The sequence below is a fragment of the Drosophila erecta genome, unplaced genomic scaffold, assembly GCF_003286155.1.
Source record: "Drosophila erecta strain 14021-0224.00,06,07 unplaced genomic scaffold, DereRS2 tig00000092-arrow-pilon, whole genome shotgun sequence".
NCBI lineage: Eukaryota > Metazoa > Arthropoda > Insecta > Diptera > Drosophilidae > Drosophila > Drosophila erecta.
The window spans coordinates 10374733-10392090 of NW_020825207.1; the positions used below are offsets into that span (position 1 = coordinate 10374733).

The 17358-nt window shown below is 45.2% G+C and overlaps 7 protein-coding genes across 9 annotated transcripts; 3 read left to right on the forward strand and 4 right to left on the reverse strand.

Moving 5' to 3' along the window:
• The first annotated feature begins 50 nt into the window (after positions 1–50).
• Positions 51–1399, forward strand: LOC6548085 (28S ribosomal protein S29, mitochondrial). Its single transcript, XM_001975165.3, has one exon. It carries the CDS (start codon positions 163–165, stop codon positions 1339–1341), a length of 1179 nt encoding a protein of 392 aa, XP_001975201.2. The 5' UTR covers positions 51–162; the 3' UTR covers positions 1342–1399.
• Positions 1400–1767: 368 nt separating this feature from the next.
• On the reverse strand, positions 1768–4672 carry LOC6548251 (KH domain-containing, RNA-binding, signal transduction-associated protein 2). Of its 2 annotated transcripts, XR_001448459.2 has the most exons (5): positions 4107–4672; positions 3442–4045; positions 3284–3384; positions 2844–3228; positions 1768–2787 (listed from the first exon to the last, which is right to left on the reverse strand). XR_001448459.2 is itself a non-coding variant. In XM_001975164.3 (4 exons), the coding sequence occupies exons 1-4, from the start codon at positions 4405–4407 to the stop codon at positions 2984–2986; spliced, it is 1251 nt and encodes a 416-aa protein (XP_001975200.1). In that variant the 5' UTR covers positions 4408–4672; the 3' UTR covers positions 1768–2983. The 2 variants fall into 2 exon arrangements, 1 of the variants encoding a protein (XP_001975200.1); XM_001975164.3 differs by having other exon boundaries at positions 1768–3228.
• Positions 4673–4929: 257 nt separating this feature from the next.
• LOC6548250 (KH domain-containing, RNA-binding, signal transduction-associated protein 2) lies at positions 4930–7498 on the forward strand. Of its 2 annotated transcripts, XM_001975163.3 has the most exons (5): positions 4930–5348; positions 5414–5918; positions 5979–6080; positions 6219–6400; positions 7138–7498. In XM_001975163.3, exons 1-5 carry the CDS (start codon positions 5093–5095, stop codon positions 7281–7283), a joined length of 1191 nt encoding a protein of 396 aa, XP_001975199.1. In that variant the 5' UTR covers positions 4930–5092; the 3' UTR covers positions 7284–7498. The 2 variants fall into 2 exon arrangements, with proteins under 2 accessions (XP_001975199.1, XP_015011780.1); XM_015156294.2 differs by lacking the exon at positions 5979–6080.
• Positions 7499–7906: 408 nt separating this feature from the next.
• Positions 7907–8737, reverse strand: LOC6548249 (DNA polymerase epsilon subunit 4). Its single transcript, XM_001975162.3, has 2 exons — positions 8459–8737; positions 7907–8404 (listed from the first exon to the last, which is right to left on the reverse strand). Exons 1-2 carry the CDS (start codon positions 8637–8639, stop codon positions 8118–8120), a joined length of 468 nt encoding a protein of 155 aa, XP_001975198.1. The 5' UTR covers positions 8640–8737; the 3' UTR covers positions 7907–8117.
• Positions 8738–8938: 201 nt separating this feature from the next.
• On the forward strand, positions 8939–11221 carry LOC6548248 (KH domain-containing, RNA-binding, signal transduction-associated protein 2). The gene is made up of 6 exons (XM_001975161.3): positions 8939–9232; positions 9290–9411; positions 9469–9833; positions 9959–10048; positions 10190–10272; positions 10520–11221. Exons 1-6 carry the CDS (start codon positions 9067–9069, stop codon positions 10651–10653), a joined length of 960 nt encoding a protein of 319 aa, XP_001975197.2. The 5' UTR covers positions 8939–9066; the 3' UTR covers positions 10654–11221.
• A 228-nt stretch (positions 11222–11449) lies between these two features.
• LOC6548247 (ventrally expressed gene D protein) lies at positions 11450–11929 on the reverse strand. The gene is made up of 2 exons (XM_001975160.3): positions 11826–11929; positions 11450–11766 (listed from the first exon to the last, which is right to left on the reverse strand). The coding sequence occupies exon 2, from the start codon at positions 11764–11766 to the stop codon at positions 11521–11523; it is 246 nt and encodes an 81-aa protein (XP_001975196.1). The 5' UTR covers positions 11826–11929; the 3' UTR covers positions 11450–11520.
• Positions 11930–12185: 256 nt separating this feature from the next.
• LOC6548246 lies at positions 12186–16358 on the reverse strand. Its single transcript, XM_001975159.3, has 3 exons — positions 16074–16358; positions 13226–13507; positions 12186–13093 (listed from the first exon to the last, which is right to left on the reverse strand). The coding sequence occupies exons 1-3, from the start codon at positions 16126–16128 to the stop codon at positions 12744–12746; spliced, it is 687 nt and encodes a 228-aa protein (XP_001975195.1). The 5' UTR covers positions 16129–16358; the 3' UTR covers positions 12186–12743.
• Positions 16359–17358: the final 1000 nt, after the last annotated feature.

Genomic DNA, 17358 nt, shown 5'->3' on the forward strand with positions numbered 1-17358 from the left:
AACTTGTTATAATATTAAAGCTTGACAAATTCGTCATATCGAGCGACCTTATGGCGCGGGTAACTGCCATCACCGGTACGTTATCGATAGTCGCCAAGTGCCGATACCCATCAGGTCGCAGGTTCCCAGGTCTTATTTAACAAGCCATTCAGCGATTTCTCAATGAAAATGATCCGGAATCGCTTTGGCAGCCTGTCGCGTGTCTCCGCCCAGTTGCAACGCCATGTCCAGCAGATGTCCACGAACGCCGCAGCCGCTCCGGCGGAGGGAGCGACCATCAATGAGTTCCGAACAGCGGTATCCAATCCCGGCGAGCACTCGGCGCTGCAGGTGGCCAAGTTCTACAGCATTCCCGCGGAGCAGAAAAAGCAGATCTTCAGCGGCGGCGGCCTGCCTAAACAGTATGAGCAGCAGATCAAGACGTTCACCGAAGCCTGTCTGATGGTCCGGAACCCTGCCCTAGAATTGCTGCAGTACATCAAAAACGGAGACCTAACCAAGCCGGTGGTTCGTTATGTGCTGTACGGAGAGAATGGTACAGGCAAGACGCTGACCATGGCCCATGTGCTGCACTACGGTGCCCTCAACGACTTTTTGCTGGTCCACGTGCCCTGGGCGCCCAACTGGATGAAGCGGCCCAAGGAGGCGTCCAATGCTGCCGGCCAGGAGGGCATGATTGACCTGCCTTTTGACGCCGCTGCTTGGCTGGTGCACTTCAAGACTCAGAATGGCCCCCTGCTCCAGCGATTGCAGCTGAAAACGGGCAAGGAGTATGTGTGGAGCAAGCGTGAGAGCACACCGGCGGGTTCCTCGCTGATTGAGCTGGTGGAGCACGGGATAGCACGCATCAAGTATGCCTCAGAGACCACGGCAGCGCTTATTGCGGAACTAAAACAACTCTCCACCGCTGGCCAGTGCAAAGTAATGGTGGCCATTGATGGCTTCAATGCCTTCTTCCATCCGGTTACACGCATTTTCTCCGACAACAAGCAGCTCGTGACTCCGGATCGGGTCACACTCACACAGCCCTTCCTCGATATCACCAACTACGACTGGACAAACGGAGTGTGCATCCTGTCCGTGGACAAGATCGCTATGACCGAGGGCTACATGGACTCCTATATGCCTCGTTATCTGCTCGGCAAGGAGGGCTTTGAGCATCTAGATCCCTTTGTGCCCATTCATGTGGAGAACTACACGGACAAGGAATTCCAAAGCTACATCAGCTACTATCTCGACCGCCACTGGATCAACAAGACGCCGCAGGGATTCGATGAGCAGCTCAAGTTCATGAGCAACAAGAACCCCTACTCGCTGATGCAGCTGGTGAGGGCCTTGTAGAGTGCGGAAGTCCTGTATTTGTTAGCCAATAAAGTTAAATGATTTGTTATTTACCGGACAGATGCGGTTTGCTTGTTCTACGCTCAGATTGGAATTTGTAGTAACGAGTCTGGCACATTCAAATTGGAAATTTATTTAACGATAATCAGCAATACATAATAATGCACAGTACTTTCGTACGTTTACATATACGTGTGTGGGGTTTGCATGCAGTGTTCAATGCTCAAAATCAATACAAATCGGGCTCGGGTTCGGGTTGTGTGCAAGTTTCGTGTGTTTTGTGGCTTCAGAAGCATCGTCAACAAAGTCTAGATCTAGATCTAGTCAGTGCGGATCTGCTGGCTGCACTCTCTCTATATTTAAGACTATATCTTAGGTTCCGTTCCGATGTGGGTGTGAATGAACAAAATAATAACTAGGCTGCAATTAACATTTGTCGTCATATTCGTATGTATATTTGCATAATTTCTATTACAATTTTAGTTGCTTTTAACAACAATAACAATTATGTTTGTATGTATGTATGTGTTTGCATATTTTCTCTGATCGGATGTGGTTTGCTATGTCCTTTGCATTATCGTAGGCGAAATCGGCCTCCTGCTCCGATCTATGTTGTAGATTCTCGTTTGCGTTTCTAATGTTCATTTGGTTTAAACTTTACGGCTTTAGGTGAATATGCTGATGCTTTAAATATGCGTACGCGCGTAAGTTCGTGTGGTGTTGCATATGCTCTATGTGTTATAAATCATACCGCTTGTATATACTTGTTATATATTATTCATGATCGTTTGCAGTTGGTTTTTCTGTCCTGGCGACGTAACAAATAAAAATAAAAAGCCTCCTCTTCTAAACGTAAACATAATACAAAACGCATTACAACAAAAAATGGGATAAACTTAAACGCAGAGTTGGAAAAGCAATAAAATTAAGCGACTGCGTGGAAGGATACGTATAAGAGTAAACATAAGGAGATATATATATTCATTTATATAAATTAGAAATTGATGACATCTTCGCATGCGTCAAAGGTAAAATAAAAATGTTAATAAAATGCGACAAAACAAAACAAGGACATTTGGCTCGACTGGGACCATCCCTGAATGCGTCCATTTCGTGTCCGTTTCGGCCCGATCCAACATCGAGGCGTTCTTCTCCTTCTCCTCTTTCTATTTTCCTTCTTCAATTCTATTCTTCCAAATGCTCGCAGGACCCAACACACGGATTCCAAAGTCTTAGATCGCAGACCCTCGTGATCCTACAAACCCAATCCTCGAGGAGACGTTGCGTGCGTGTGGGGTGGTGGGTGTTTGTCTGGTCGGTTAGTTTTGGTTTTGGTTGGGTGCTTGAGGTGTTCGTCTGTTCCTCGGAGCATTTGTCTACTTAAGCTAGTTTTCTTAAACATAGATTTACTCATTCGTTTCGTTTTGGTTTCCACCCTGCCGAAATCTTGATGAAATCAATGCATGACAAGTTTCCAATGTTCTCATAGTTACTACATCTACCTTTGGAGCTGTGTGTGGTTGTGGGTGTTTGGATGGGTATGACAGATGGGCGTGAATACTTCCGGATGAGGCATCAATGATGGTGAGGAATAGTTGAACAAACAGCGAACGGCAGCGGGCGGTGCATCCTCCCATCTGTATTATTTCTTGACAAACTGATAGGGGGCAGCAGGACGGTAGCGCATATTGGGTGGCACAGCGCCACCGATGCCACCGCCAGTGGTGGCCACGATGCTATTGGCCATGATTCCGCCACCGCCAGCATTACCCAGCCCGGCATTTCGACCATTGAAGCTGGCTGCACTGACGACCATTCCGGGCGGTGAGGCGCGCACGATCGCTTGCGGTGGCAAGGTGGTGTGCATGGCATTGCCCCGCTGGGCGGCTGCAAAAGCGAACATAGAATCTATGGAGTATGGACGAGGAGAACAGGAACTTACCTGGCACATAGGGTTTTGGCTGGTGGTACGCATTGTTGTGTGAGCGAAAATAGACAGTCTCCTCGTTGTGGCGATAGTGTGATTGTTGTTGAAACTTTTGTCTGTGGAACACATACGAGTTTAGCTTGGCTATTAGAGGATATTGAACTGCGACCCACCTGTAGTTGCCGCCGGAGCGCTGGTTCCCATTGCCATTGTTGCTGCCGGATCCAGCTGCTCCGCCATTTCCGTTTCCGCCTCCACCACCGCCTCCTCCTCCTGCACCACCAGCTGCCGCATTAGATTGCTGTTGCAGCTGGCGGAGCGTCAGCTTCTTGGCCGCCTCCGGATCCTCCATGAGTTCGCGGTACTGCTCTTGGCGGATGTCATCGTGCTTGTCCGGCGTGAGATACCGCCGAATCTCTGCCAGGGCGTAGGCCACACGTGCGTACGCCTCAGCTGGCGGAGCAATGGTGGACACCTCGACGTGTAGCGGAAGATTCAGGTGGGCGTACTTCGCGTCCGCGGAGTTGCGCAGCTCCTCCTCACGGTCGCGATCCTTCATTGAGAAGCGACCAAGTATGACGATCTTGCACTGCGTCTCCTCCTGTAGGCGGCGCAGTGAGTTGCCCTTGGGACCCAATAGCTTGCCAACATAGTTGAACTTCTTGTCCTTGATGGGCACGTGCACTTTTTGGGACAGCTTGATAGTGCGCTGCTGGTAGACATCGGCGTACTGGTCTCTCGTGGGAATGCGTCCGTTCAGCTGCACACGCTCCAGAGCTGCAAAAACAGAGCAAAATCAGAGTAATTACCATGAAGTGCCCCGGACAAATCAATTTACCTTCGTCAATTAGCTTCACCGCCAGGGGGAAGTGGTTTTCCATGCGCGATCGCTCCGTCATGAGCTCCTGCATGTACTTCTGGACCGCCGGCGCCGGCTGGGCCTTCTCGCCGTCTGCATTGGCATTGTGTTCGTTCTCATGCTCCCCGTTGCTCGTCCCGCCGCTGCCGCCGGTGGGCACCACTCCTGTCCCGGCCCCTGCCGAACCCGATGCTGATCCACCGCCGACTCCCGTCGCCGTGGAAGCCACCGCAGAGGCCACCGCGGATGACCCTGGCACGCGCAGTCCGTTCTCCGCCATTTGTCGTCCTGCCTTCGGGATCGCTGTCGCTCTATCGTCCTGCTAAGTCGCCGAGTCTCGGATTTTCCGTGCGCGGATTGCGGGCGATTGCGTTTGCTGTCGATTCGGTATGATTGCCAAGTTAGCACACTTCAGCCTTCCCAGTGGCCCTAATTTTTCTCTCTTTTTCCAAGTGTGTATTTTATTCGGACATTTACTATGTTAACGGCGCGGTCCGGCAACTCCGGTCTCTCGGGCTGGCTCTCGTGCTTTTGCAGCGTGCTGTTGGTTGCCTATCGACGGTGCTGTTAAGCGCGCACTATCGATAACGCTATCGATACACTATCTTTGCAGACACTTGCAAACGCTAGATATCAACAGAAGAGATGAGTCAGGTGTCTAGTCATAATTGTTTTTATATGCATTTTATGATTTAAATTGAAAATGTAATTGAAATGCTACCTTAGTTATGGGAAGGTTTTAAATGAATTTAATATGACAAAACCTGCGGCTGTACATGATGGCGGTATGTTATCGATAATACCCGATAATACTTTATCGAATCCGTGATGCCGATCTATCTATCGATGTCCTACCACATACATACTTTTTCAGCCAACTAATTCTGCAAGAGTGGAATTTTGTATTCAATAGTAGGACTTTTAGAATTTACGAATCCTCAAGGCCAGAAATCGCCTAAACCGCAATGCCGCGCGACTACGATAGAGACTACAACGAGGACGCCGCCGACTACAAGCGGAAGCGACGTGACGAGGAGCCAGCGGCTACCGGTGCTCCAGAGACTCCTGAGGCGGATGGCGGCGGACACACCACAAGCCACGCCACCCTACGGGACACGCCCCAGCTAAATGAGAAGACCAATGCGTATCTGCAGGAGTGCCTGCTGGAAAAGAAGACGCTCGAGAAGAAGCACATCATCACCAAGCGTCTGCTTGACGACGGTGAGTTCGGAACAGCGACTTTTTAGCTATACTGGATCTAATTTCAATTTTTCACGGGCCCACAGAGGTGGAAAAGATCTTGGTCAGCGGCCGCATACCAAAGCCCGAGATCTATGCCAACGTGTACAGTGAAAAGCCCATTCGCGTGGCCCAAAAAGTGTTGTTCCCCATCAAGGAGTACCCCAAGTTCAATTTCGTTGGCAAGATCCTGGGCCCCAAGGGCAACACACTGCGCCAGCTGCAGGAGGAGACTATGTGCAAAATGGTGGTGATGGGTCGCAACTCGATGCGCGACCACGGTAAGGAGGAGGAGCTTCGCAGCTCCGGAAATCCAAAGTACGCCCATCTCAGTCGCGACTTGCACGTGGAGATATCCACGGTGGCCCCACCAGCGGAGGCCTATCACAGGATCAGCTATGCGCTGGGCGAGATCCGCAAGTTTATGATACCCGATGCCAACGACGACATTCGATTGGAGCAACTACGCGAGATGGACGGCAAGGAGCGCATGTACAAAAAGTCTCACCACTATTCCAAGTCCTATGGCGATCATGGCGCCTACAGTTCCCGGTAGGTTTGCCCATTTTTGTTGATTTTTAATTGGTAATTGAGGAAATCCTTTCTGCATAGCACCCCGCCTCCTGCTTCTTCGAAGCCTAAAGTCTATTCAATTCTGGAGAAGGCACGATATGTGATGGACGATCCCAACTATGGGATCGTAAAGACGCACAGGTTAGATAAGTTCAATGATGCCTTACAAAGCCTTTACATAACAAGATATTGAGTTTTTAAATGATTAGATATTCAGATGCTCTAAATAGCTCTTTTCTGATATACCAAACCTTTTATAATCCAATACTTTTTCATCAGATCACGGGACCACGAGCTTTACGACCACCATGGAGAATATGATCGCTATGCCACACCGCCGCCACAGACATCGAAGCACTCGACCCACCACGCCCAGTATGACAGTAGCTCCTACGAGCGCGACTATAGGCGTGAGTATCACCCCCACTCGTCCTCCTCTTCCTACGCGGCGGCCTATCCAGGTAAGATATCTAGGTTGTTAGACCAATAATCTCTTCCCCTCAGCAGGCATGTAAAACTGAACAAAATGAAAAAAGAAAAAGAATACGACAAATAGTAATGTAAACGTTTTAACTCAAATCGCGCAAATCAAGAAAAAACTCGAACGCAAAACAAAATCTATCCAACTAAGCGACGATAAATTGAAAACGCAGAAAAAAACAGAAACCGCCACAAAGCCGCGTACCAAAATTATAAAAAAGCAGCAACCCATCCCATTTTAACAAGATTTTAAATGCACTATGCCTGAATAGAGGCCAAATCAACTAAACCGAACAGCGACAAGTAAATCCATCTTCATTAATTGGACGACTACTAACATACTCACAAGAAGCCAGAGCCAAAAGTATAAAAACAATCGACCAAACAACAATCAAATTACTTAAATTCACACTTTGAAAACAAAACCATAAAACTTCATGACGAGAAACCCAAAAAATTTGAATATGCTTAAACTATAAAATCCAAACTGAAAGGTTTGTGGAAACAATTTTTTTTGAAACGTGAAAAATGCATTTTACTCAAACAATAACGTTTCGTAGGGTGTAGTGCATTCAAAACCGGTTAAACAATATATTTTTCTTTTTTTACAATGTATATACATATGTTAGGCAAAATAAAAACCAAAAACCAAAAACAGCACCACAGAGACAGAAACAATTTAAAATCTAAACAACAAATAAAATTCTTTCCAAAATAGCAAAACCAAGCAACGGTCGTTCATCATCGTCATATCGACCAACCACCTCGGGCTCGGGATCACATTCATCTGCTCACTACGAAACTGGATCCCGATCTCGAGAAAGCGTGCGATATCGCTCGGCTCCATATCCGAAAATACGTTAACCCATCGATTTTCCAAAACCCCAAGAAACCAACCCCAACAACAACTACAACAACTTCAACAACAACAACCACAACTAAACAAAGTTAAGCATAAAGAATAAAATATATTCCAACGAATTATCAAAATGTTTAAAGTCAACAATCCAACTATGCACACCTATTAAATATATATATCTAAACGAAAATCAAATAAAAAACGTAACTTTTTATTCCAATTGTTGTCCAACATTGAAATTGTGTTTTAAATTAAAACAAGAAACCATCAATGCAACAAGTTTTATCCTCGAAAAGATTGTAAAAATAAAACAAATACTTCAATCAACCTAATACTAGTTAAAGCCAATACGAAAAGAGAACTAAACACAAACAAAAAACCCCCAAAACAATTAATTTATCAATGCATAATGTTAGACTAAGCTTGCAAATATTGTTTCATAAGATAATGGAGATAAAACCAACATAAAAAGCAAAATATAAACCACAGATATATATATGCCCAACGACAAAGTAAGTATCGCCTGCGGACATAGTATGATTAACAACAAACCACACTATTCAGCAGTTAAATAAATTAACCAAATGCCGGCTTCGATACAAATTCCCCAGAGCAAAGAGTATTGTGAAACGTTAAACGTTGTCGTTTATAATTATGATTTCTTTTTTGTTTGTTTTCTTTGCGAATCAACAAATGTTTTACAACTTAAATATTATTTTTAACATAAAACCATTAGGACGTTTAGAACTGAATGTGTTTGCCGCTGAATATCCCTAAATAAAGAAAAGTATAATCGACGATTTCAGTTTCATTTTTGGGTTCTTCTTGTGCTTGGATGTTCAAAAGTTCATGGCTCCATCAAGGAACATCAAACTGTCCACAGCAGAAATGGCCATTTCCACGTCCCTCTTTTGTATAGTTTTCTTTTTGGACTGTGCCGTGTAGCTATATGATTCCCGGGACAACGAGGCTATGAATAGTTCAACTGCCTTGGCCACTATGAACACGGCTTCATTGTTGGCCATATGCAGATCCGGATCCAGTTTCATTATGTTGCGTATCCTGGCCAGCGGTAGTTGTGTCATCTTGGCTTCGTGATCAGAAGGTGCCTTGTTGCCATTCGTCACTGGAAGGAGAGCAGCCATAAAGATAAAATCCTAGCTGGATGCATTTAACTTACCTGGCCTATCTGCAATTGGTTCTGCTGGAGCTTCCGCCTCAGGACTTTCCGGGGCTTCCTCAGTGATATCCAAAGGCTCCTCTGTTTCCCCTAGCTCCTCCGCCTCAGTCTCCATGGCCTGCTGAAGCTCCAAGTCCTGTTCCTCAGAAAATTCATGCTCAAATAGGTCCTCGCTCGCCATTGTCGACGACAAAAATTGAAAACAAACTAGACCAATGCAATCCAAATACCATATTGTTAGAGATGGGTAGCAAACCAGCCGCCAAAAATATCGATATTGCACTGTCTGTACAATCGAAAGAGTGGTAGCTCTGCTAGCCCTTTCGCAAAATTCGTTAATAAACTGATTCGAGTTTTTTAAATAATCTATAATTGTATTGATTCCATTTCTTGAACGCCATATATTTTACAAACCTACATAGGAAAATTAAAAATCTAAATTTAAGCTATATTATTGCCTACTAACACTGAAAAGGTTGACAGTCCCGAAACTTCATACGTTTCAGAGCACTGCCACAATTTTAGTTCAGTGGTGTACATACCAATTTACAATCACTCAGCTTGAATTTTGCTCGAATTTTTCTTGTGATTTTTTGGTTAAAAGTGTCATGATAAAAATGGAAACCCCAAGCGAGTTTACTGAGAAGCAGCCACCTACCCACGACCACCAGCCTCGTCTGAACGAGGTGGCCCAAAAGTTTCTTGCCGATTTGGACGAGGAGCGCCAGCGTTTGTCCTCGGAGTTTCCACTATGCGCACTTCTAATCGACGAAGGTAAAGTCAAATCGGCCTTTTACAGGGTATTTTAATGGTACTAATCCCAACTCGCAGCTGTGGACCGTGTCTACTGCACTGGTCGTATTCCCGGCAAGGAGTTCTACGCGGACGTGTACAAGCAGAAGCCGATGAAGATTACCCAAAAGGTCTTCGTGCCCGTTAAGCAGTATCCCAAGGTGGGTCTTACACCATATGCGGTTCCCCCGTCCGCGAAATTAATACTTGTTCCATAGTTCAACTTCACTGGCAAGATCCTGGGGCCCAAGGGCAACTCGCTGCGCCGTCTTCAAGACGAGACCCAGTGCAAGATAGCCATTAAAGGTCGCAGTTCGATCCGCGATCGCAACAAAGAGGAGCAGCTGCGCAACACTGGCGACCCGAGATATGCCCATCTTCAGAAGGATCTCTTTCTGGAGGTCAGCACGGTGGCCACACCGGCGGAGTGCTATGCCCGCATAGCCTACGCCCTGGCCGAGATACGTAAGTATCTTATTCCAGACAAGAACGACGAGGTTTCGCATGAGCAGCTGCGCGAGCTGATGGAAATGGATCCCGAGGGGGCCAAGAGCATTCACGGGCCCAATCTGGAGGCATATAGGTAAGTGGGATGTTCTTCCCTGTTATGTATTCCATACATACTTAACAAGCAAGTTCAGCATGTGCTATACATATACTTATATATATATATATATATAGGGATTTAAATCAATGCATATTTTTCAGATCTGTCTTCGACAAGAAGTTTGGTGGCAGCAGCAATGGGGCTCCTAAGTACCTTAACCTAATTAAGCGAACTGCGGAAAATCCGCCCGAGTAAGTTAATTGTAAAGTATAATTTTGTATCATTTAATTACCCCACCAGGAGTAAAGGAGCTGAGAGTCCCAGCGTCGTAGAAATACCTTTAACCCTAGCCAACATGCGTTGCCCAGTAACTAACATTTCGATCTTTATAGAGTCGACGTGGAGGAGGTGGCCTATGAGTATGAACATCGTATGCCCCCCAAGCGTCCTACCACGGGCTATGAGTACAGCAAACGTAAGTGGAACCCAAGCATGCATTCTTATTTTCTTTCTTAGTGGCGGGGTCTATTCCACTCCGCCAGTTGTATGGGATGAACCTTTGATTAGAATCTTGGGTGTCAGTATCAAAACAAATAACAATGAATGAGCAAGATCTCGAATCAAACTATATAATCTCTGGAATGATTAATAATCGAACCACTTCCTATAGTAATTACACACACGCATAAACTACTACAAATAATAATAAACCAATTTTATAGCACGTCCATCAATAATACCGACAAACGCAGCGGCATATAAACGTCCATATCCGACTGACATGAAACGTATGCGCGAACCGCCCATCAAGTCCTATAAGCCCAATCCGTATAGCATACTCAAGAAATATAAATAATAGAGCTCCGGTTGATTTCGTCGCACACCGCTATAAATGAAAACTAAGGACGATGCTTACGATATAAAACCCATACTGAGAGCACCTTGAAAACACTTTAAACAAGAAGAAAGCAGCATTCAAAATGATGCAATCAATGAATAAACATTAACATTTATAAAAAGCGCACTGGCGCTATCAATTCCCACAAACATAATATTAATCTTAATTTAAAATTCGCATAAATATGTTATAACTGTTGGCATGCCTTTTCTGGACCATTTCAACAGATAATAAGTCTAATATATACTATTATGTTTAATTATAATTTACTGACCGTATTTTTCGATGAATTTCAAACATCTGTAATAAAATAAAACGCATTGAATGAATTTAATAAATACTCTGCAATCAGATCTAACTATGACCGCCCCTCATTTACAATCAATATATGCATTACATTCTTAAACGATTGTCTCAGTAGCAGTAGAACAAGGAGATATATCTAAAAAAATAAATTGGTAAAGAAATAAAACAGTAAGAACTTATCACATTGTTTAATAAAAAGCAACGAAATGAAGATCACACTCAGACATTTAAATGCGTTTAAAAATAAGTTAATAAACCATTCGAAATTTATAAATGAACAAGAAAGAACATTGAATAAACATATAAAGCGTTTGCATAACTAAAACATTTCAGGTTTTTTTTAAGCAAAGTACTCTTTATTTTAAAATCTGATGGGTAAGTAACTTAACTGTAACTGTAGTAAAATAATGTCGTACAGTAAGGTAAATAAATAAAGGCTTAAACCAAATGTCTGTTTATCATTGGTTGTATTTCCGTGGGTTTTTATTTAATATCTAACAAAGGTTTTCCGACTTTCAACTAACATTGATATTGCAAGGGCCTCCCGGTGAAGCTGGCTATCCAGATCTGTTTCCTTAGCTCCTTTTCATTAGGTTCTGTGGAGGACTTGTGCTCCTGGGCTTGTAATCGTTGCAGGATTCTGTGATAGACCACGTACGCAGTTTGGGGCTGCCCACAACGACTACTTCCGCAATGCTCTGAGGACTGTGGCTCCTCCACGTAAGTATCTTCGATTGAAAAAGGATTCTCGCTGAGTGGTATCATCTGAATGATTGGGATGTTGACTGACTGATTCCTCACAAAACTGATAGGCGAACACTAACCTCGGTTTTACGCTGGCGCTGATTTACTCCGAGCTGACTAGATGTGTGTCCTGGCCGCTAAGCAGTTGACGACTGAAGTGGAAGGTAAAGTTGTCGCTTGTGGCTTGTGCCACCACCATTAGCACCACCCTTAGGAGCCACCATATGGCTGCCAGGCCCTGCGCACGTTGCGGAATTCCTCCTCCCACTCCTGCACCGGGGTTGCAGCTGCAGTGAGCTCCTACAAGGACCTCAGCGCTTTGTTGTCCTGGTCGCGCGTGTGTTTTCCCCCTCCCACTGACAAAAAGCAAGCCACCGAATCCTGCCGGCCTGCATACTCGTGAGTGTGTAGGTAGACAGGGGTGGATTTCGTTTCGTTGAATGGATTCAGCTGGGTCTATAGCAGCTCTAGTTTATTTCAGTTTTACATTCGACAAAATTGCATACATTGTTTTTATGTACTCATAATCTGTTCACATATATTTATATATATAGTTTCCTTCACAATGATTCGGTAAGCCACTTGGTATCGCATTTTGTTCCGCTAAGTTAAAATCAATTATGTACTAATCTCTCGATTAAGCGCAATACTAAAGCAATCACACTAGGCTAATTCGATCCTATAGGTAGCGTATCTAAGTCCAAGTAATGGTTTACAAACAATATTACTTCAAAGGAGTCTAAAACATCGATATTGGAAGTAGGGGAAGCAGAGTTGGAAGTGTAATTTAAATAAACTATAGCTCGGGGAAGCTCGCTTCCCGGAAAAACTGTTTTCCGTATAATACAGTAACAAAGCAACACCTATCGCCAATTTGCCAAGCCATCGACGTAATCCGGGGGCTGCATCCCAATGTCAAGCTCATCTGTTGCGGTGCGCATCTCCAAACGTAATGCCGGTGGTGCAGATTTGTGGAGCGGTCTTGAACTCGGACTGCTTCAAAATCGGAAGGTCACTGCCAACTGGAGAGGGGCCAGAAAGAGGCCCAGCAGCCAGAGGCTAATGTCCCGTCCGTGAGCCGCCGAATCCTTGGCGGAGGAGGCGGTGTCCGCCGGTAGCGGAAGCACTGATGGAGTCGGTGTACTTGGCTGCCGGCCAAAGCGAATGGTAGCCTTGTGTCGCACTTTGTTCGGCAGCACCTCGCACTCGTAGTGCTCCTCCGTGGCATTGGATGCCAGGGGAACGGTCAGGGTGAACTGCTCGTCCAGGGCGAAAATGTGATTGAATATATTCATTCCGCTGGATAGCTGTACCTTCTCCTTGTACCACAGAACCACGTGGTGTGCAGCTTGAAAATAGGAAAAGAGGGGGAAAATCAATACTTGGCATGCAGTTTTCAGCAAAAGTTTAAGGGTACAGGAAATTTAATCATCACGTTCTCAAAAGTTCTTCCTACAAGCAACATGATTTACCCACTCACCATTATAATTTTTCACTGGACACTTCAACTTCGCGCTGGTCGAGTTCTGCGACACAGTGACAACCACCTCGCTGTGCTCGAAGTATGGCTCAGGGACTTGGGGATCAGCGGTGGCTTTGGCCAGATTGCCCGGAGCCCGCTGCTGGTCCTCCTCGTAGTCGTAGTCCTTGCTGGTGTCGCCTGCTGAGGGGGCAGTGACTGCTGCCCCGGCTCCTCCTGCGTTGCCGCCTTCAGCGGCTGATGAAGATTTGGCTGGGAGTGCCTCCGGCAAGGTCAGCACACCTGGAATAAATGGTAATTAGTCGGGCCGGGGCACCCGACACACACGCAGATTAAGCTACACGGATAAAAATGCTAACGATATCTGTTTGCGTTGTATCTTTTTCACGGATTAATATCAAAATCGATACATCGATGCCCCTGCATGCGGTTAAAAGGGTTATTTGTATGTCTGCGTCAGCTCTTTTTGCTCGTATAAATATAAATTCCACAAGGTTGAAACATAAATAATAGGTAATTTTCCTCCTGTGTACGCATTGAAAAGCACTCGAAAAGCTGCCGGCCCAGATTTCCGTGTTTGGCGATAGTTTCCAAGCCTAAGCCCCAAAGACGCGGAAGGCAACATAAAACCATTAACGAAATACGGATAACATGCCGCCAAGCCCCTTTTCCATATGAATTTTCCCAGGGAGCGTGTCAACGCCCATTCTGGAGTGATATGATGGTTACGACTCCAGTTGGAGGTCAGGTCACGGAATGGAATCCGAATCGGGAATACTCGGCATATGCAAGTATCTGGAACAGGTTGTATATGGATTTGGCTCAAGGATGTGGGTACAGCGCCTTGGTTGCGTCATTTGCACATTCAACGCAGTGCTTAATGGCTGCGAAAATTGCCAATTTGCCATATAAAATTCGTGGGTTTATGTGTTCGTTGGCCGGGGGGAGTGTGTGTGCCAAAGTTATTAGTTTTGTTTGCACTCTCGTTAGGAAAAATTGAAAGACATTGGCAGACAAGTTGGGACACCTTTCTTAGCCTTGGCTCAGTTGGTGTCCCGTCTTGTTTGCCCGGAAAATGCGATTTGGGTCAGCGGAAAATGGGGATGATTTTATCTTCCCAAATAATAAAGGCAGTATGGATCAAGTTTAATTTATTGCCAGCGGACTCAGTGGGTGTCTTTAAGCATTTTGGTGCCCAGAAGTATGCTATTAAAATATTGAAATTCCCGAATTTAAGCTATAGCGGATATCTTACTATATTTTACAATACACTAAGCTGAGGTCAAGGTACCGTAAGTCCTGATATTTGTACATTTTCAGGAATTTTCAGGGTCAAGTGTAGAAAGTTAAGGCCCATCCGTTTATGGGAATCTGCCAACTCATGTGGCAAGCCCATCCAATCCCACGCTTCTGTTGTCCTCCCCGTATAAGTAATATCGATAAGCCGGACACAATGCCGCGGAAAGCACGCATGATACGGCAATTACCTCGCCACATTCTCATCCCTTTGACAGCTCATCATCTATGCCCCATGTACCAGAGATACCCGGACCCACTCCCAGTTGCTTAATTATTCAAGAGCCACTTTAATCATGTTGATATTTTTAACAATGTGCTCATTCCAACTCAAACCATACCCCGGCCACCCATTTCATTTACTGTTCCACTAATTTCTCTGTTCGGAAGCACTGAACAATGCTCATACACGCACAGAAAAGTTTGCTTAAAGCAACATGATAAATTGGTAAACTCTTCTCCAAGAAATTGGTAAGCAACTTGAAATTGGTAAGCTCTTCTGGACCATCCAGCGAACGTATTTAAGTATTTAGGCCATTGCCAAAAAGATAAATTGCAAATTGGAAAAATATAACTTTTGCCCCGTATGGGCGAGAGTTTTTCTCCCTGTGGATAATCATCGCGCGTTGGGAAGACATGCCCTGCTTACAAGTGGTTCCCAAATTGTCGTCAATTCAATGAATGACACACGTTCTTCCAACCCACTTTTCCCTCCCCCTGCCACTCCCCACTCCCCACCGCTTCCCCCTCACACCCTTCCACAACTCCCAGCGACGTTTAAGGAAAACTTTGCCAAACGTGTGGCGACCCTATGAAGTACTTCTGCTTTAATAGATTCGGTGGGCAGACAAGTGTTTTATGGAGTTTGGAGCCAGCTCCTTTTGGGGATGGCGCAAATGCAACCTCCGGTGAATAACTAACCATTTGATTAATTTTGATATGTTTGATGAGGCAATCCTATATCATGGCACGATGAGTAATCTTTGTGATTCACTTAATATTTGGGGTAACCTGGGGATACTAATTCCGGATAACTTGTTTACGAATAACTTAATGCTTCACAACAGTTCCCTTACTTTCAAATGGAAGTTCTTTTACTTTGAATAACTCGAACGATATTGTGGCATATGTTTTATTTACTAGTCACACTTTAAAATAACACACACACTTTTGGTTAAGATGTGCCCTATTTGGTCAGTGGAAAAACGGGGTAAGTGCAGTGTAATCCATCGATTACTTAAGCGCCCGCAACCCACACACAAGCACGAGGCAAATGTCTATCCCCAGGATTATAATCTCTAGATTATGCAAATTAGCGTGGATGAGTGGGTTACGAGGAGCAGCAGACAAACAAGAAAATCACAAGTATTTCTTTGGTGGCTGGATGATATAAAGCCATTGGAGGGCCCTTCATTTTTATGGAGCCCGCATATGTAAATGGTGCCGAAAAATCCACTGCCCATAAAGATTACAAAATTGAGTCGAAATTGATTTGTCTTTCATTATGGAGCACTGTATGCGGCAAAAGATGTGAGGGATGCACCGGATTTACCTGGGAACTGGACAGATCCACAGGCGATAAGAAGGAGCAGCCAGAGATGCCTCATTTCAGTCGTTCGCTGTTAGCTGATTGAGGGTATGCCAATATCCACTCCTCGAAATCCTTTGCACTTTTCTCAATTTTTCTTATGTGACTGCAAACCAGTTTGCCTTTTGCCACCTTTGAGGATAAACGGCGACCGAGACACTGAACTTTTTGTTTTGTCACCAGCGTTTTTGTGACTTCTGAGCACTTTGCGTGGGCTGTCGTTATCGTGTCTGTTGTTCGCCGAGGACTGCCAGTAAGGAATATGGACTGCGATTGCGAATGCCGATGGAGGGATATTCAGGTACAGTGGTGCGTCGAAAAACGACTTGTGCATAATTCGCAACGTTAAACCTAAGACAATAACAGCTTTCAGCAAGGCTTTCTTAATTATGATAACAAGTTTTCCAAACAGCTCAGCCAATTACACCTTCAAGTGCGTCCAGCATGAGACTTCCGAGTTAGCGAAGCTCTGCTGTATATTTTCGTGCTTCAAAGTAGGTGAAAAGAAGGAAAAAGGAAGGCAGCAGCGCGCCAGCATAATAGCCGAATCCGAAGCCGAATGCGAGTGCGAATAACTGAACAACCGAAGCCGGCGAAGGAGAGCAGGATGAGTCATGTTGCACAGTCGCACAGGAGGAGTGCCCAATTGGAAACGCTGCACCACAAAATACCAATTTCCCACTAGCCAGGAGAGGGAGAGAGTGAGAGAGACAGCGAGCCTAGGTCAATACCGTTTCCACTTTCCAGCATTCCCTTGCAGTTGGTGCATTCTACCCATCCCACTCCCACCCGCTGCAGCTGGCCGTGGCCGCGTTGCCAACTGCATGAAGAGAGTCGTAGAGCGCGCTCTTAAGTTGCCAACGCAGGGATTCTGCGCGCCTCTTGAAACATTTCAATTTTCGGAGCTGCATATTCCACTAGAATTCTCACATTTCCCTGCTGTCAGCATTATATTCTTCCAGTCTTCTGCTGGCTTTCAACTTTGTTGTTGTCGCCCTTGTTGTTTGATTAATTTGTTTTCAAAAGAAACGAATTCTCGGAAATTCTACGAATGCATTCCAGTGTGTTGGCTCTGGTGTGTGCATGTAAATATAAATATTTGATTAATATCCACGCCCATCCAATCCCACACCACTATCACTCTGCCCCACAGCCTCCGAACCCGAACCCGAATCCGAATCTGAATCTGGATCTGAATCCCCCTTGGAAGCGTTCTAAATTTGCGGATGTTTACAAGCTTGGCACCCAA

Bases quoted from the DNA above. Each gene is read 5' to 3' on its own strand.
- LOC6548085 (XM_001975165.3), top strand. From the start codon at position 163: ATGAAAATGATCCGGAATCGCTTTGGCAGCCTGTCGCGTGTCTCCGCC.
- LOC6548251 (XM_001975164.3), bottom strand. From the start codon at position 4,407: ATGGCGGAGAACGGACTGCGCGTGCCAGGGTCATCCGCGGTGGCCTCT. The intron at 4,046-4,106 runs GTAAATTGATTT...CTGTTTTTGCAG, and splicing joins GGTGAAGCTAATTGACGAAG to CTCTGGAGCGTGTGCAGCTG. The intron at 3,385-3,441 runs GTGGGTCGCAGT...TGTGTTCCACAG, and splicing joins CGCTCCGGCGGCAACTACAG to ACAAAAGTTTCAACAACAAT.
- LOC6548250 (XM_001975163.3), top strand. From the start codon at position 5,093: ATGCCGCGCGACTACGATAGAGACTACAACGAGGACGCCGCCGACTAC. The intron at 5,919-5,978 runs GTAGGTTTGCCC...CTTTCTGCATAG, and splicing joins CATGGCGCCTACAGTTCCCG to CACCCCGCCTCCTGCTTCTT. The intron at 6,401-7,137 runs GTAAGATATCTA...TTTCCAAAATAG, and splicing joins CTACGCGGCGGCCTATCCAG to CAAAACCAAGCAACGGTCGT.
- LOC6548249 (XM_001975162.3), bottom strand. From the start codon at position 8,639: ATGGCGAGCGAGGACCTATTTGAGCATGAATTTTCTGAGGAACAGGAC. The intron at 8,405-8,458 runs GTAAGTTAAATG...CTCTCCTTCCAG, and splicing joins ACCAATTGCAGATAGGCCAG to TGACGAATGGCAACAAGGCA.
- LOC6548248 (XM_001975161.3), top strand. From the start codon at position 9,067: ATGATAAAAATGGAAACCCCAAGCGAGTTTACTGAGAAGCAGCCACCT. The intron at 9,412-9,468 runs GTGGGTCTTACA...CTTGTTCCATAG, and splicing joins CCGTTAAGCAGTATCCCAAG to TTCAACTTCACTGGCAAGAT. The intron at 10,273-10,519 runs GTAAGTGGAACC...CCAATTTTATAG, and splicing joins GGGCTATGAGTACAGCAAAC to CACGTCCATCAATAATACCG.
- LOC6548247 (XM_001975160.3), bottom strand. From the start codon at position 11,766: ATGATACCACTCAGCGAGAATCCTTTTTCAATCGAAGATACTTACGTG.
- LOC6548246 (XM_001975159.3), bottom strand. From the start codon at position 16,128: ATGAGGCATCTCTGGCTGCTCCTTCTTATCGCCTGTGGATCTGTCCAG. The intron at 13,508-16,073 runs GTAAATCCGGTG...CATTTATTCCAG, and splicing joins TGGATCTGTCCAGTTCCCAG to GTGTGCTGACCTTGCCGGAG. The intron at 13,094-13,225 runs GTGAGTGGGTAA...CCTATTTTCAAG, and splicing joins TCCAGTGAAAAATTATAATG to CTGCACACCACGTGGTTCTG.